The sequence below is a fragment of the Choristoneura fumiferana genome, chromosome 12 (genome assembly GCF_025370935.1).
Source record: "Choristoneura fumiferana chromosome 12, NRCan_CFum_1, whole genome shotgun sequence".
Lineage (NCBI taxonomy): Eukaryota > Metazoa > Arthropoda > Insecta > Lepidoptera > Tortricidae > Choristoneura > Choristoneura fumiferana.
Window position 1 is genome coordinate 13580376 of NC_133483.1, and position 18076 is coordinate 13598451.

The 18076-nt window shown below is 36.2% G+C and overlaps 1 protein-coding gene across 1 annotated transcript in view; it reads left to right on the top strand.

Moving 5' to 3' along the window:
- The window catches only part of Stacl (SH3 and cysteine-rich domain-containing protein), a 263899-nt gene that overhangs the window by 114215 nt on the left and 131608 nt on the right, over positions 1–18076 (top strand). Inside the window, exon 6 of the mRNA XM_074095440.1 lies at positions 8662–8884. Within this exon, the coding sequence (XP_073951541.1) occupies positions 8662–8884 (223 nt within the window). The remainder of the gene's footprint in view (positions 1–8661; positions 8885–18076) is intronic.

Sequence of the window (18076 nt, forward strand, 5' to 3'; positions counted from 1 at the left end):
ATTTGGAGACACTTTTGACCCCCTCATAACTCAAAAACTACTTTGCTTATTTATTGAGACGTGTGAGATACATATGTGCTCCAAATTTCATAAACACACCTCAAACGGTTATTTAGATATTAACATCCAAAAAACAACATTTTTATCACTGACTCACCTACAGATCAAAATTCTAACCCAGTTCCAGATGACCGAGAAAGCTCAAATTTGAATCTGAGTGAATATAAAGGAATTAATGAGAAACTAGTAAATTTTTATCATTTTATTATAATTTTGAAATTCAATTATTTCAGTACAAAAAGTAATGATATCCCATCAAAACATAAATGTGAAATGAGAGCCAAGTTCAATACTATAATATTTTATATGCCTTGATTGTTGACTTTAACGACAAAAGAAGTGAGATCTAAATAGTTGCCAAGTGCCAAGGTGCCAAGTTCAATGGTCAGTCCTGAAATTATTTTATAACAACTTATAATAACATTTCTTCTTATAACTTAAGATAAAATATTGAAGCCTAAGGTCTGGTCACTGCAAGTTACTATTACAATATGAATTAGAAGAAAATATTTACTGTATACGTCACCCCCTCGAGAAATGTATGTATGTATGTAAATACTTTATTGTACATAAAACACAAAAGTAATACAAAAAGAAAACAACAAAACAAAAGAGTACAAAGGCGAACTTATCCCTAAAAGGGAAAGGGGAAGGGGAAGGGGGAAATAGTAGGAGACCGCGGCGTATTGTTCCTAGATCTACTCGCACATTTTAAGTGCTTTACTTATAGATCTGATGCTTTCTTTCCACATTGCCATCTAGGTGCGCTAAGGGTTTTTTTTATCTCAATCCCGTTTTATGAACAATAATCGCTTACCTTTTACGAGTAAAATATTGTGGCTGTGCGCTGTTAAGGGCAACGAAGCGGCGCGCCGTGGGCAATACCGTTACCATAATCGTTATCGTTGTGTGAAAATGCTCTAATGGTCACATAAACGGCAACATTTCATGAAAAGAAAGTTTTAATTAAAATAGAAGTAACCTATGTGCTTTTTTAAATAACAATTTGACACGGGATAAAAATGTTTCAAAAACGTCTTTGCCGTCTCTCGTTTTACGAGTAAATGGATCAAGTTGGTGGACTCAGAGATGTCAAATACTCATACCTATACCTTTTTGTGCCTCTATTCAATCATAAGCATAAGTTAGAAGCAATTGGAGGTACAAAAAATTTAAGACACCACTAACATTTAATTAGCATGTCTAAGGGGCTGTTTCACCATCCATTGATTAGTGTTAACTGACGGTTAAATGTGATGCCGTCTCTATTTGTTTTGTTCGAAAAGACGGAGACGGCATCACATTTAACCGTCAGTTAACACTAATCAATCAGCCCCTAAGTCTGGCGGCTACACAGGTTATGTGTGTTAAGGATTTCCTTCACCTGTATCTTACTTAACGAACTGGGAGTGTATAACAAACAAAAAAAAATGTTACTATTAGATACTGACTTTTTAAGCATTTTCATTCCCCATCTTTAACAGGGACTTTAATCCTATCTTTCTAACATTATAAATGTGAAAGTTCAAGTTATGAATGTAACATACATATAGTTTTTTATAATAATGTTTCTACTAGTAAGTAAATACATAGCAGAGATATACTTTCAACTCGAAATATATCTGAGTTTACTCACAATTATAACACATTGCGCCGCATAATCTTCCCTAAACAAACCCTAGTAGCGGCTGACGAGAGCCCAATCCATTTTATTGCCCCTTGTGCCAACAACCCAACGATAAGATCTTTAGTGTTCTCGGGTCACCTCTCGAGAAGAGCTAGTTATTCGGGATATAATTACTAGTCAAATAGCTTAGGATTAAGTCGAATATATATTTACATGCTATTTCGCACCTCTATTGCAACAACGATGTAAATGCAATTTTTTTCAAAAAATTACGAAATGCTGCGTATATTAATATCGCCGCGTTTCGCATCATAAGGTATTTTTTGAAAAAAATGCATTCACGTCGTTGTTGCAAGAGAGGTGCGATTTTTACAATTAAAAATATTGGATTAATTGGTTGTCTACATCGAACTTTAAATTCTGGACGTGTTTTACTTCCCTATTTATTCATAAAGTTTGTATAAAATAAATATTACGGGATAAACAACACCAATTGACCTAGACCCAAAGAAAGCAAAGCTTGTGTTATGTATTCATACAATATCTGCCCCGACCGGGGATCGAACCTGGGACCACAAGCTTAGTAATCAGATTCTGCACCACTTGGCTATCCGGTCGGTGCCTAATGTTGATAAATTACCAGTCAATTATAAAAATCAGAAGTGTTATTTCTGTTCTTTGTTTTAAATTAATCATGAGAGAAGATAAGATGAACTTCTGATTTTGAAAATGGCTGTTCTGCAGAGTGTCAAATAATATAAATAGTTTAAAAAGCTAAAAACTCGTTTTAATGGCAAACCTGCATGACTGCTCCAATAACAGACCCTGGATGCCATTCTCGGTCAAAGTAAACCCTAAGACTTTTCTAGAAAGCCCTAACACGGCTAGGTTACGTTGTTCTGTTTTTGAGTTCCAGTGCCTGCCGTAGGTACCTACTGCTACTTCATCCATCAGACCCTGAACACCATCTTTATGCTAAGTTCACCCTAAGACAATTCTAACAAATCCAAATACGGATTGAGTCGGTACCTACGAGTATGTTGTTCTGTCACGGAGTTTCATTGCTTAACTTCTGGGTCCATCATCCAATCAGTTCAATGGTACCATAATTATCCTATTGTCATCAGAATTACGCATAAATTTTGCATAAAAGAAGTAAGGGAAATCAAGATCAAAGCCTGTTATGTTATATGTAAGTATATAATATACCTACCGATATGTAGATATAGTTACAGGTGAAGGTAATCTAGGTGTGTCAAATAGGTAGGAAGAAAGACTGACGCCTGAACGTGGGTATAAATAATAATTTGTATTCCGAGTAAACTCTTGATCTTATAGTATAGAATAACACAAAAACTTTATTCTACTCTACGCTGCCGAAGCAATAGTTCAGCTGCACGAAGTTGATCTTTTCCTTAGACGGAACACTATTTCTAGGGATTTTATTTCTAAGTTTAATTTATCTGAAGGATTTTCAAAAAGTATTTGAACAATATTTCGCTCGGCCATACCGTTTCAAAATATTTACCCTTTTTCAGCGTTCATTGTTTGTTTTGTATCTGTTAATGTCATGTTTTACTTTATTATAACTTTTGACTTTTGAATCAACGGTTTTAATTGCTTATTATTAGGGTCGGACAAAAAGTGCGGATGACGTAAAAATGACGTAATCTTGCACACAAGATGATGTTTTTATTTAAACTTCCGTGTGACATGTAGTAACAAAGTAGCATTAATGAAGTAACAAAACAATCGTAAATAAATCAATGGAATTCAGTGAATAAAATAAATTTCATATCGTTTAATAAAGAGGTTGATAAATGATAAGTGATAATTGTTTATGAAAATCAAAATTATATTTGAAATCATCATATAAGTGGTTTGACGTCATCGGCACTTTTTGTCCGACCCCTGCTTATTATTATTAAAATTGTTTCTACAATAACATTTCTGATAATATTAATTAAACTCTAGTGAGACATCCATATCCATACTAATATTATAAATGCCAGTGTGTGTTTTTGTGTGTTTGTATGTTTGTGCGTTTGTATGTTTGTCCGTCTTTCACGTTTGCAGGTGGTAGGACCTTGTGCAAGGTCCGCCCAGATTGCTACCACCATCTTGCTCGCTAATCCTGCCATGAAGCAGCAGTGCTTGCACTGTTGTGTTTCGGCGTGTTGAGTAAGACAGCCGGTGAAATTACTGGCACTTGAGGTATCCCATCTTAGGCCTCTAGGTTGGCAACGCATCTGCTATCCCCCTGTTGTTGCAGGTGTCTATGGGCGGTGGTGATCTCTTACCATCAGGAGACCCACTTGCTCGTTTGCCATCCAGTCGAATAAAAAAAAACGTTGAAACGGAGCGCGGATCGACGTGATTTTTGGCATAGAGATAGTTTATGGGCCAGAGAGTAACATTGGCTAATTTTTATCCCGGAAAAATGTACAGTTCCCGCGCGATAACCGAATGATATAATTACTAAATTTAACATTTTTGATCCTCTTGTTACATTTATGTTTAACTGCCTCAATAGCTGCCACTTACTGATGAGGCGTTAACTCCTCCGAAATAGTATTAGTAGCTTGAACCTGCATAACAAGACGGTATTAATTAAAACGTTACAGAGATTGAGCGACGGCGAAGTTCGGAGTGCCGTGTGATGCTAATGTAGGTAACAAGTTGAAATTGTGATTATGACAGGGAAAGTTTATTCTGAGGATGTTCTGCAACTTCTCTGATGGGATTAGGTTAAATTATGACTTGGATTTGGGAAATTTTGTCATGTAAAGTCTCTCCGTGAACGATCTCTGAGGATAGTTTCACGGTTGGCTTTCCGTTTGGGCTCCTTGACAAGGAACCACGGAATGATTTGAAACATGTCGGACATACCTCAGCTATTAATACGTGAGAGACCCGTGTAACTTACAGTTAAGTAAATAATAAGGTTGATATAGCTTTATTAAATACACAATCAAAATTACATAAATTAGAAAAAAAAGAACAGTCCTAACTTAAAAGTAAACAATTTTCAATCACTAATTACAATCACTAATATATCAAAATGTGGATGGTGAATAAAGTCACTTAAAAGTACCTCTAATATCACGTAGAAGTCACACGTGACCACGACCGTTGCAGTACGTCATAACATCGGGACAAAAATAAAATTTTCATTACTTCACCAACAGGCCGGCTTCATAACTTTTTCCAACTCTATTTCTGTTCCTGCCACTTTCATATTCAGGAAACCTATAACGCTCCTAAACGACTCATCAACATTAACAGAAGCTATTACCGAAGTATAAATAGTTTCCCTGACCGCCGTCCTTTGGCATCCCGGTGATTAAGCTCGAAGGCTCTTAGCATACTCGTGCCTGTCAAAGAGTGATCGATGCTTTTACAACTTTATAGCTATGTTTGTACGTTGACGATATGATGCTTCATTTTGCATGACATCTGTCGGGACACAAGTGACGTCTTATTTTGTTTACTGGTGGTCATGTCCTGACACTTGGAACGTGGACTGTGAGTCTACTTGTGTGTGTCTGTCGTAATTAAGTAAGTATTGTAGTATGAGTGACGGTCTGTAAAATGCTTTATCGGCCTTCTTTAGTATTTGATACGTTCCTATCGTAGCATTACGAGTACTATTTGGTGGATACAAATTATCATAAAAATAGAAGGCTATTTTAATGTGAACCAACATGTCAGTTGTTCACATTTCGTTATTCTCTTATGTTAAGAAAAATAATTTGGTGACACAAAAATGCCTTATCATTGGATTAGCCTATGGGTACTTATCTATTTTATTAGTTACGTTCGAGTGACGGACACTTAAGACGACCGGATGGCCAAGTGGTTAGAGAACCTGACTACGAAGCTTGAGGTCCCGGGTTCGATTCCCGGTCGGGGCAGATATTTGTATGAATACTACGAATGTTTGTTCTCGGGTCTTGGATGTTTAATATGTATCTAAGTATGTATTTATCTATATAAGTAGGTTTATCCGTTGCCTAGTATGCATAGTACAAGCCTTGCTTAGTTTGGGACTAGGCCAATTGGCGTCAAGTGTCCCATGATATTATTATTATTATTATTATTATTAAGGAGACAAACTGATTTTTGAACGACGCAAAGGTAGATCATGAAATGGGATCATTGTAAGGTAGTAAAATAAAGAACGAATCAACCTAGTGTCCGGCTGTAAAGTGTGAGTAGGCGAATAAAAGAGGAAGTAAAATTTATCCTACGAAAGTGTTGCCTGATCAAAACGTTAGCTAAAACGACAATGTCTATGGTGACAATTAAACAAACCTAGCGACCTCGTTACATTTCTGTTCAATACACGAAATATTTATAAATGAAAAATATACCTAATATCAGAGAGAAGACCTATTTCACGGTGTGAAACATAAATTTTAACCCAGTTAGAGGCGTGGCCCTGCGGATAAACCTCATTCAATATTAAACTCATAAATAAAACATGTTTAACAGAAACTGAGTATCGTGCCGAGATTCGTATTAAATATGGATGTTTTAAATTGAATATGAATCGTGCACACAGTCCACTAGGATAATAAAGTAAGCGAAGGGTCTGCAATTTGAAAAATAATCATTTCCACTGTCCGCTGCTTAGCCTGAGACCTTCTTGTCTAACACACTTGGAATCAGAATCATATTCAACACTTCTTTCTGTCACGGTATAAGACAAGGGTAGAAAGAGATGGTGAATTCGATCGTGAACAGGTCAACAAGTTAGACAATACGGCCTCTGGAGACTGTTTTTTGTAGAAAGCTATAATTTTTAAATAGGAATATATAAATCACACCCACGAAGTGCCAAAACAAAATATAAATGTTTATCATTTATCCCATAATAAATGTATTGTACAGTATAATTTTTGAGAATTGTCATGATAATTTAGCAGAATCTTAAAATTTCAATTCAACTGCCTAACCCAACGATTCACATAAGAGAAGTCGCGGGGAAGACATGGCATTAAATGAAGCTTTAATATTAGTTTAAGCAATGAAGAAAGAGTAAGAGGAGTTTGAAGCATCGGCCTGATACCCACTTTAGCACGTCTGTCATTGACAAACACTTAACCACGGCCGTTATCGGATCTGCAGGCTTAGCTTTATTGATAAATGGCGTGATAAATAAATTAAGTTTTAGAATATTGATGTTCCAAAATGCTTAAGTATTTGTTGTTGACATTAATAGCGTCCCAGTCCTGGACTTCTCACCCGAGGATACCTCTTTTGAACACTTGAGTGAATTTAAGAATTAGTGCTGCAAGATTTGATTATTTGTCTTAACCAGGAAAAAAGTGGTCTTTATTTATGTAATTGTATTTAAGTAGCAATAAGTGTTATCTATCAACAAAGAATATTTTCGTATCAATTTGGTTTACGAGACGTTTTTAAATTCAAGAAAATATATTTTAAAAGCTAGATTAGAAATTCGACTTGTAAACACTCATTGAATACCTACACTTTACAGACTTTTCTTGTTATATTCAGAACTCATTGTCAATATGAAAACCCAAGCCAACTTACTTTCTTTTGTGTTTTCCTCATTGAACTCACTTTGTAAAAGCTACTTAAACGAAATACATTTCCAAAAGTAATAAGCTTTAATAATTTCCAAACAAATCGAACTAAGTAAATACAAAGAAGTATAAAACAAAAAGAGTATATAAGTCAAAGACTTTGAAATATTTTTCCGTTTATAATTGAACTAGTGAAGCCTGAGAGCAATCCGTTTAATCAATGGCGGATGCATTTAAATTAATTAAAGTCTATACGGAGAGCGTCCGTTTTCAATAAGCTTTGTCGATTCAGCTATTGCGGCTTAAGGCCATACTAGTTCATCCCTTTCATTAATGGATTATCTATTGCTGTATTAGTGCACTAAGTACGCGTATCAACATTAATCCACTGACCTTTATTAAACAACACATCAATCGTCTACATAAATGCGATTATTTTATCGGTTTTATGCCCTAAATCACCTATATCTGACGCTTGTGACCCCATTTTGGTGCGACAATCTCTCCACTTAACCGCTCGACCCGCGGTGTCAGATCCCGTCCATGTCAAAAGCCAGAGACACTGTATCGGTTATCCGATATTGATAAAAGTTTACCCCTAGTTCGCGAGATACCCATTTTATTGAGTTTCTGCCGCTTGGGATGCGGCCTAAAGTGATAATAATATATAATGGTCGCATTTACGATCCATGTCCAATTTATAGATTAGTCATTCCTGTCAACTTATCAATTTCTAATTATATAGAGCAAACTACGCTTAAAACAAAACAAACGAAAGGCGGCTTTATCGTATCATTCTGCGTCATTCATAACTTCTGCCCTTTAACATTGTTTTCTGTTGTCACGCGAACGTTAATTGGGCTGCAGCTTTTACTCCTCGGCTTTACAGCATTATGTTCAGGAAACGTCCCTAAAGGTGTCACGAAAAACCTAATTTCAAGTTTCAACACGCAATCAAGTTTAATTTGTTAGAAAGATACGACATTATGAGTGCACCTTTGACCTACTCATAAATACCAATACGGTTACATATTTGAATATCAATATCTACGATGTCAATATCGACTCCTTTTATATTGTCGTATGGGATAACTCGCACTCTATGTCTACAGAATGCCCAGACAGATGACTTCGCGCCTGACGACGACCTATTGAACATGAATATTTAAACTCGCACGTTCGACATTCGTTGACATTTTTTATATATTGGCTATCGATATTTTTACTCAAATATCAATCGAATTTATGTCGATTGTCCTAGACCGACCCCACAAATTCTGTTTCGTGTCAAATGTTTGAATCTTCGTTCATTCTAATATCTGAATATGACCAGATATCATGTAAGCAGCCAGCGTTATCCTACAGTACCTATAAAACTTTTTCTAGACTTCTGTTCTTATATTCATTCATGTTTGTCCTCAGAGCATCATGTCCATCATCTCTCTTCCACACATGGGAGACTTTGCTTCAAGAAGTGGAGGCAGACGTGGTCGCAAACAACAACGCAGCAACGGCGCTCGAGCGAACCGTCGCCACGCCGCTCGTGGAACGCACCTTCCATATGAAGGTTCAGGCTAGGAAACTATTTGCTCACCGCGAAGGATGTGAAGTCATACTTGCTAAAGCTGATGATCAGCTTACTAAGGTATTTATTAATGAATATCATAACGACACTGACGCATAAATAAAATTACGCAGTAAAGCAATGCATCAAATATACAAACAACAATACAAGCGGCTTTGTTGGTCAAACCATTTTTACTAAAGTAGCCAACGAAATTTCAAGCTGAGAATCGTGAATTCATATCCGGGCTTGCACTTTTGACTTTTTTTAAATAGGTACATGTGCGAAATGAAATTTGAAATTTTCAAGAGCTTCACGGTGATTCTGTGGTGTATATGAAACGTTTGGTCCGGACTGGGCCCGCGTGAGAAGTACAGCCTGAGCTCTATCGTTTTGAGAAGAGTCCTGTCCCAAGCAGTCTGTGTTTACAGGGCGAGATGATGAAAGCAATGGGATATTTTATTTTTACTCCTTTCTCTTACAATTAGGTTATTTTTAAAATACGCGACAAAACACTTCTAGATACGTATTCCGTCACTTTACATACAGTCGGAAGCCCACTTTCCAGAATTTTATGTGTCACCTTATATCAAATGGAAGTGGAATCATATTATGTCGCGACTTGATAGCAGCGTGTTTACGCCAGCTTTCGTTTTACGCTTTAGCATAGGCTAAGAGTCCAGGTCCATGCGCATGGATTTTTCCAGTCTCGTAGATTCGTAGTGAAATTTTTGGAAAGGTTCCTCATTGTCAACCTCAAGCACAGGATTTATGATTTTTTCTGAGTTCACGTATAAATTTACCAAGATTTATTTCAAATATACCTTGAGCTTTTGGTGAGGGAAACCATCGTGAAGGAACCTACAAACCTACATATTATCACATGTGTGAAGTTCCCAATCCGTGGAATCTAAAGCCCTATGATTATGAGTGGAGGTCTTTGCCCACCAGTGGGACATACATTAATTAAGCCGAAAATCACGATAATAATATAAAAACTGAGGTATTTTCGAGAATTGATACCGCTTTTACGTTTGATAAAAATCTTGCACGTAAATTTCGACCCACTTTAAGACGTGACGACTGCAATATTGCAGCGAGCCTTGCATTCTGAAAGTCAACGAGGATCCTCAGTAAAATGAAATGCAGCGATGTGTCTGCCTTCAATTACTTAATATTGCTTTATAAGGCCGCCTATTAAGGCTTACCTTGGAAAATCTCTATCTACCTATGTTTTATGTGCTTACTATTTACACTAAAGAGTCATTGTATTGTAATATTAAAACGAATTCGTTTAGTTATGTAGATGGTTCATTTTTAGGTGGGTAGTCAGTCAGTTCGATAGACCCCCGTGACATGTGGGTCCAAAAACTGTCACAAACCCACGTTGTATGGCAATACTTATTCATTGAGTCCCATCCACGGACCTATAATGGATGACGCCTTTGTCATCAATTATAGACGTATCTTAGGTGTTTTCACATCTTAACTTTGATTCAATGGCAAAATTGAGTTTGCCTATACCAGTCAGGTTAGGTTTAACAGAAACGAAAATGGCGAATTGTGTGACTGTGGGTATTTCAAAATACAGGCGGCCAACAGAATTATACGTACCTATATTTGAAAAAAAATGCGTTAACACGTTACACCCGATCCCCATGACATTTTATTACCAAATTTAAGTCAACTTCAACCTAAATCCGTCCGCGCATGCCTTTAGTTACTATTTTTATTGGTAATCTAATAGGTACTTTATGCAAATGAATAAAATATACTGTACAGAAATTCAATTAAATGTTATTGTAAAGTGGGCGTTACTTGATAAGGCTTATAGAACGAGTAAAAACATCTCACTGAATCATTTTATTTCGCTTTGCTTTGCAAAATCTGATCTTTTATGTTAGGTAAACAACACCTACGTTAGACATTAAAAATAGCACAAATACTCGTGACATCAAAAATAATTTACATTAAATTGGCAGTCTATATTATGTTATGTAATTTTTTCACTTACTAATTAATCTCATTATGTACATAACAAATTATTAAAACTGAGTATATCTTTTCGGTTTTTCGAATCAATTATTTTTCTCGTGGCTGTATTAACAGCAGAAGCAGAAGTCACGAAATAGCCTGTAATTTGCAATCGTTTATTGCTTTATCCGAAACATATTGGAGTTGTTATTACACTTTTTACGAATCCATCAAATAGAATTGCATGGTGAAATATATTGTAAGAGGATTTTCTTGTCTGTCAAGAGGGGAGGACAAAAAAAGCATTTTTTTTGCCCGTGTCATACTTTCGTTAGAAAAACGTCTGTAACAAAGAAAACAATTTTCGCGTCAATCAATGCGTTTGTAGTGAGACCCGGGCCGGAAATGAGGAATTAGACCTGTCGAATCTCTTTCTCTTTCATGCCAAATACTTAAACAAATGGTAAATGAAGTGAAATTATAATTTAACAATGGAATTTAAGAATTTTCTAGCAGGAAATTTAATAAATTTCCGTTATGTAAGACTTAAATACAAGTCACAGATAGGTACAGTGGCGGAATGAAAAGGATGACCAGTTTTCAAATAAATTCGTTTACACGTTGCAAAAGCACATGTTACCTTTTTGAATGACATTATGACGGAATATGTCATACTCGGTCGATAAAGCAGTTATACTGAGCAAGCAAAAACAGACCTTAAGGTGGTCAACCTTTTAATTCCACGACTGTACATACTGAACTTAAATCAAACTTGATTGTGATGGAATAGGTACATATTCAGTATGGCTTTGTAAAATCAACGTTCTTTATGCGCTCGCTCGCTTGAATTCAATTATTATTGGTGAACAGCAAGTTTGTTACACTGACAAATTAACGGCAGAACTCCAGTGATTGTTGTGTGACATCCGTTGTTTCATTAGCCTCGATTGTTTCGCGTACCTTTTCATCTCCAAAAACAAATCATGTAACTCTTAAATTAGCACGAGTGAATACAAAGGCACTTAATTATCTGTCAAAGCCTTAAATTTAATTTCGCATGTCAAGCGTCCCGCTTCACAGTTAACAATTTTCGTAATCTCAACGGCTTTAATAATTCAGAAGCTGAAACTCCGAGTGACTCTTACATAATGCATTCGTAGAACGGTAGAGCAACTCGGAATGTTATTCCCATCGTACGAGTAAATATGATCGTTCAAAAATCATAAATTTACTTCCCAGAAGTTTGTTGGTCGAGTCGCGAATGAGGGTTTATGAAAATGAAACTCGGAAGACATCCATATTTTATTATGTCCAATATTTTATGAGACGGAAATCACATTTGTATTGACGCGGTATTATTTATTGAGTGTGTTTCATAAGCTACATTCAGGAACGACGTCTTGATTAAATTTTGTGTCAATCTGACGTCAATCTATTCAGATAGATTCTCAGCCTGCATTAGACAGATTCAATTCGCTTCGAACTATATTCAATAATGAGACAGGTACAAATAGCAAACATGCCTTAGCCGAATCAACGTTCATTTACATGATCTTGGGTAATCGCAATTTCTGTAAAAAAAAACATAAGAGTTCGAGCTGGCATCGGGCGGTGTTTTCTTTTTATCAAAATAAGTATACTTTTCCAGTCAACCATTAGTCTAAATTTTACCAGCGCTAGATGATGATAATGATTGAGACCAGCGAACGTATAAAATGCGGATACAAAGTGAAGGCTAACGTATTATATTTTATACGTTCCTAACATAATGGAAATTGGTTTAGGCACAAGGATTGAGTCCCTCTACACTATGAATGTAGTTGTGGGTAGGTAAGCGTATCTACAAATCACTTCTATATATATTTGTTTAGTAGGTACGAACGCGTCCTTGGTCACTGTCAGTACCATCAGTCATGCACAATAAGTCATTTAGCCATCTTGTCCTTTCTTGTGTAGATTATGCGTTTCAAATAATATTAGGACTGGATTTGCTGATAACGTCATTCTTGCTATCCGTCAATTTTAGGCTTAGGTATCAACTGTCTATACAGTATTAAAACTTTTAAGTTATAACTTGTTTGTTGTTTTTATTCGACTGGATGGCAAACGAGCAAGTGGGTCTCCTGATGGTAAGAGATCACCACCGCCCATAAACATCTGCAACACCAGGGGTATTGCAGATGCGTTGCCAACCTAGAGGGCTAAGATGGGATACCTCAAGTGCCAGTAATTTCACCGATTGTCTTACTCTCCACGCCGAAACACAACAGTGCAAGCACTGCTGCTTCACGGCAGGATTAGCGAGCAAGATGGTAGTAGTGATGGTGGTGGTGGTGGTGGTGATGGTGGTTGTAAAAGAAGCGTGTGATTTTTTGCCAAACACTATAATAAAAATCTAAATCATATTATTATATCGACACTAAAAGCACCACGTTACAAATTGAACTAAGTGTATAAAAAGTTAAATCGATTACGCCCGCAGCTACTACTCCTCCTTATGCTCCCATGCCGATGTAAAATCACATTTACCCTCCTTATTTTAGGCTCTGCTGATTTCAGCCAGCTGTAGTGTAAAGATGTTCACGTGAATAAACAGATATAGGTAGGCAGTTGAACTTAATCCGAGAGTTCACGTTCATAATGTAGGTGTGGATGTTAACATATACAAAAGCTGTCTGACTAGTATATCTCAAAGTTTGTCAATGAGGGCTATCGCGTATTAATTCGCCGCTAGAGGCGCTAGTGTAGTGAGGTCTCCGAAATGTCAATATGTCATTGTTTTGGGTGAGCTACGCGGGTTTATTTATAGTTAGAATCATTTTGTGAATATTTCACAATACCTGAAATTAATTATCGCAAATTTGCGTTAAAGGGAAAGAAAGAAGGGTGTTTTGAGACAGTTTTGTCTTTTGAAAACCTTTGTCCTCCCTTTTTTCCAAACAAAATGGGACTACGCAACACGGTGGCATGCTCGATATTTTTATTCTAACCACTATACTTCAGGCAGGACCTTTGTCTACAGTGGCGCCAGTTTGTTTCTTTTCTTTTGTAAAAAATTACAGTTTCCATTCATACATATATACCCCCTTATTTTTAACGCTTATTGCTTCTGTTGGTTAATCAATTTTTCTTTAACAAATTTATATTTAAATAATTTTAACACTCCTAAAACTTTTCCTTGTAGGAGAAAAACCTCAATGGAAAGTCAGTTTTTAAGCGTGACAGAAAATGCATTGAAATATAACGGCAGCATTCTTTTTGGCCATCATTATAAAAGTATTGACAACGTTATTTATTTTGTTTCCATTATTGCCGTGAAAGCCGTTAATGAATACCCTTATTACCAATTACCGCCTGCTGAGTGCAGCCGTTAAATAAAAAATGTCTTCTCATTCATTATAGTTTTACTTTGTGTGTTGGAGTTTCCGAGCTTTTATAATTTAATTTATATTTACAAACCCCACCAAATGTTAAGGAATCTAGACACTCGGAGCGTGTCAAGCCAAGTTCAAGCTATCAGAACTGGCGAGCAGCACCGTGTGTAAATTTACCCGAACCATTTGGAGCCACTTTTGACCCCCTCTTTCATACTCACCAAAATTATCTACAAACTCTTGTATTGCCTTGACAAGTTGACAGTTACTTAAATAGAGTCGTCTGTAGATTTTAGACTGCCATCACCGCTCATCAACTTCTGCTGCTGACTGTATGTATGTTGAGATTTATACGTCGAATTTAGACTTAAAATTTGTCAGCAAAAACTTTAATTTATGTTTTCATTTATTTTTATTTAAAATGTTATTATATTAATGTAGATGCCTGTCTATTTATTAATGAAGAATAATCTTGGAATTTAAGCCGTGGTGGCCGAGTGGTTTGACCTATGGCCTCTCAAGCAGAGAATCGTGGGTTCAAATCCCGGCTCGCACCTCTGAGTTTTTCGACATTCATGTGCGGAATTACATTTGAAATTTATCACGAGCTTTACGGTGAAGGAAAACATCGCGAGGAAACCTGCACAAACCTGCGAAGCAATTCAATGGTGTGTGTGAAGTTCCCAATCCGCACTGGGCCCGCGTGGGAACTACTGCCCAAGCCCTCTCATTCTGAGAGGAGGCCTGCGCCCTGCAGTGGGACATATATAGGTTGAGATGATGATGATGATGAATCTTGGAACTACAATTAAAATTACCCTTACAAGCTAAATCCCTTATTATCCTATCCAAAAACGTATCGTTAATGTTCTTCGGATATTACAAACAAACAACAAAAGCTCCAAGAGTTTGCTTTTCGGAAGGTAACCCCTGACGAAGCCGAGGTGTAGCCTAAGTAAATATTAAAAAATACTAAGCCCTCAAATTTATACATGTTGAAATATTTAATACCTATACGTTGCAAAGTTTATATGTGACACATATTATCATAGGTATAAAACGTACAAACTTGTTCCCAAAATAACACGAGTAGGTTAGCTAAGCTAATATAAATCAATATTTGTTTACTTTGGTCTTTCATATTTCATATTTTCTAAATATCGACGAGGGCGAAGCGGCGTTCGATTTAAGGGTCTTCTATCTGCGCTAAAAATCATATCTCAAGCAAGACAGACGCTTTAGGTTTGGTTGAACAAACAAGATAGTTCTTAGATTTCTTAGCAGGAAATCGAGTATAGCTCTTTTGAATTCTTTGTTTTAATAACCTGACTGGGAAAAGTGGAAAGCTTAAAACTTGATTTTTTTTTTTTCAAAAATCCTGTTTCTTATCCAAAGTATGGTCACGCCACAATGTGCGTTAATCAATCAACATTGACCTCTTGTTTCGAGTGCTTTATCACAACCCACAGAATATTATTGTCAATATATCGCGATACTATCGCATTTTATCAGACGTAGATATTCTATTACGTGTTCGCTCAAATACGGTTGGATATTTATGAAGGGACAAGTAGGTATTAAATAATTTCAAGGAACATACAAAAACAATTTTCTTAAATCATATAAAAAGGTTATGTGGGTTTTACAAAAAAACATTAAATTAAAAAAATCAAAAACCCGACTGCCAAAACTAAAAGGAAGAAAATAAGTTTTTGAGCGTCACGATTTAAATGGGTCCCGACTGTTGAACTTTAAATTAGCTACTTAACAGAGTTCTAGACCACTTTTTTCATTCCTCCGCCATATTTTTTTTCGCAGACGCCATATTGAAGTATTATATCGCCTATGTCACTCCGATAGTTATGACGAATCCAATGATACCTCATATGTTAAAATCCGTCTAGCAGTTTAGGTTGCAGCGAGGACCAAAGAAACGGACACATACCCACATACATACATACATTCATACGCTCGAAAATCATAACCCTCCTTCGGGCAGTCGGGTAAAAAGTACTATGCCTATTGCCTCTTATATTTATTTCAGGGTGTTTTTTTAAGACGATAAAACATGGAGTAGAGGGTCAAAACCTCGCAAGACATTATCCATCTTACTAATATTATAAACGCGAAAGATTGTATGGATGGATGTTTGTTACTGTTTCACGCAAAAACTACTGAACGGATTTGCATTTGCATGAAATTTGTCATACAGGTAATATTTATACCCTGGATTAACATATAGGCTACTTTTTATCCCGAAATAATGTATGGTTCTTGTGGGATAAAATGGTTTAAGCTACATACCAATTCTGCGCAAGCGAAGCCGCGGGCAGAAGCTAGTTGAAAATAAGTCTTATGGTTTAAATAGTACGAAAGTACGACTTAATCAGTCATCGTTGACGACCAGCGACCAACGATGACTGGATTTGAATTTACTGATATAGTGATATATGTAACATATTTATTGACACTGGAAATCTACCTATTAAGACCTGTTTACATGACAAATTGGATCGAAAAATACCTAAAGCTACAAAAAAGTCCTAATATTCTAAAAAATTGTAGTAGGATTAGTTTGGTAACCTTTTCAAGCCAGGAATACTCTAGCTTTACAGTTATCCATATCAATTAAGTGTCGCGTACAAATGAATGTTTGGTTTGTTTCCATTTTATATAAGGTACCTATATCATACTTTGTTTGAACTCGTTGTAAATATTTTACATACATTATGAGGCTTTTCCATTATGTACATTGTGTAGGTACTTGCTGAATTATTTTCAGAAACGATTTTGCAGTCATTTATAATCTTATCTACACAAAGTAACAAAGGCGGCTCAACTTTACTATTAACGCACTGTAATCAAAAACATTTAATTTTATATATAATTAATATAGTGCTGATTTTTCATGATTCCATTGCCTGAGCTATTTATTTATCACTTATCAATCACTTATCTATCGTTGATCGATATGCCGCGGGAACTGGGCAATTTTCCGGGATAAAAACTATCTTATGTCCTTCTGTGGGACTCAAACTATCTGTGCAACGAATTTTATCTAAATAGGTGCAGTGGCTTAGACGTGATGAAGTAACGAACAAAAAAACAAACAAACTTACAAACTTTCGAATTTATAATATTAGTGGGACAGTGGTATTTTAAGTAGGAAGCTAAGCTCACAGCCCACATGATGGAAAGCGAAATAAAGAAGGAAAGAAAGAAAGAAAATAATTTTCATTATTATTATTAAGTGGGAACAGACATGGACTTAACCAAACAAAATAGTGGCCTATGGGCTGCCTGCCCTGAGGCCTAAACCCTCAAACCGGAACACAATGATACGAAACCGCTATTTGGCGACAGGTCAACGGGTGAGATGGTAATGGCTACACGCATGCAGACGCACGCATTACTTACTTACTCAAAGATAAAAAAACTTCTAGCCTTTTTTGGTCGAATGCCTGAATTTGAATTTATTTGTTCACTTTTATTCGTAGGGTGACGGCACAAATCATGGACATGTTAAGCACAGTAGTATCCAGTAATGGGCAGCAAAGATTCAATGCCTTATAGCTCACCATTAATGAACTTTACCAGTTATGATCATCAGTTATCTGCACATAAGTGTTATTAGTTTTAGATAAAGTAGCGTCCGTTTCTTAATATTGGGTTAGCGGAAAAAATAATCCATTATTGGTTCCTTGTCCATGACTGGTGTCGTCACCCTAACAAGGTATTGTTTATAAAATTACATTGAAATTTCTATAGTAACAGTCAAATGCTAGACAAAGCAAGTCAATCTGACTACGTACTTAGTTTAATTACAACCGTAAAGTTGCGAACTTCCATTCTGTTATATTCAGTTATACCCCAAAAGTTTACAAACGAATCCAGCAAACGTCGTCAACATACGAAACTGTGGTTT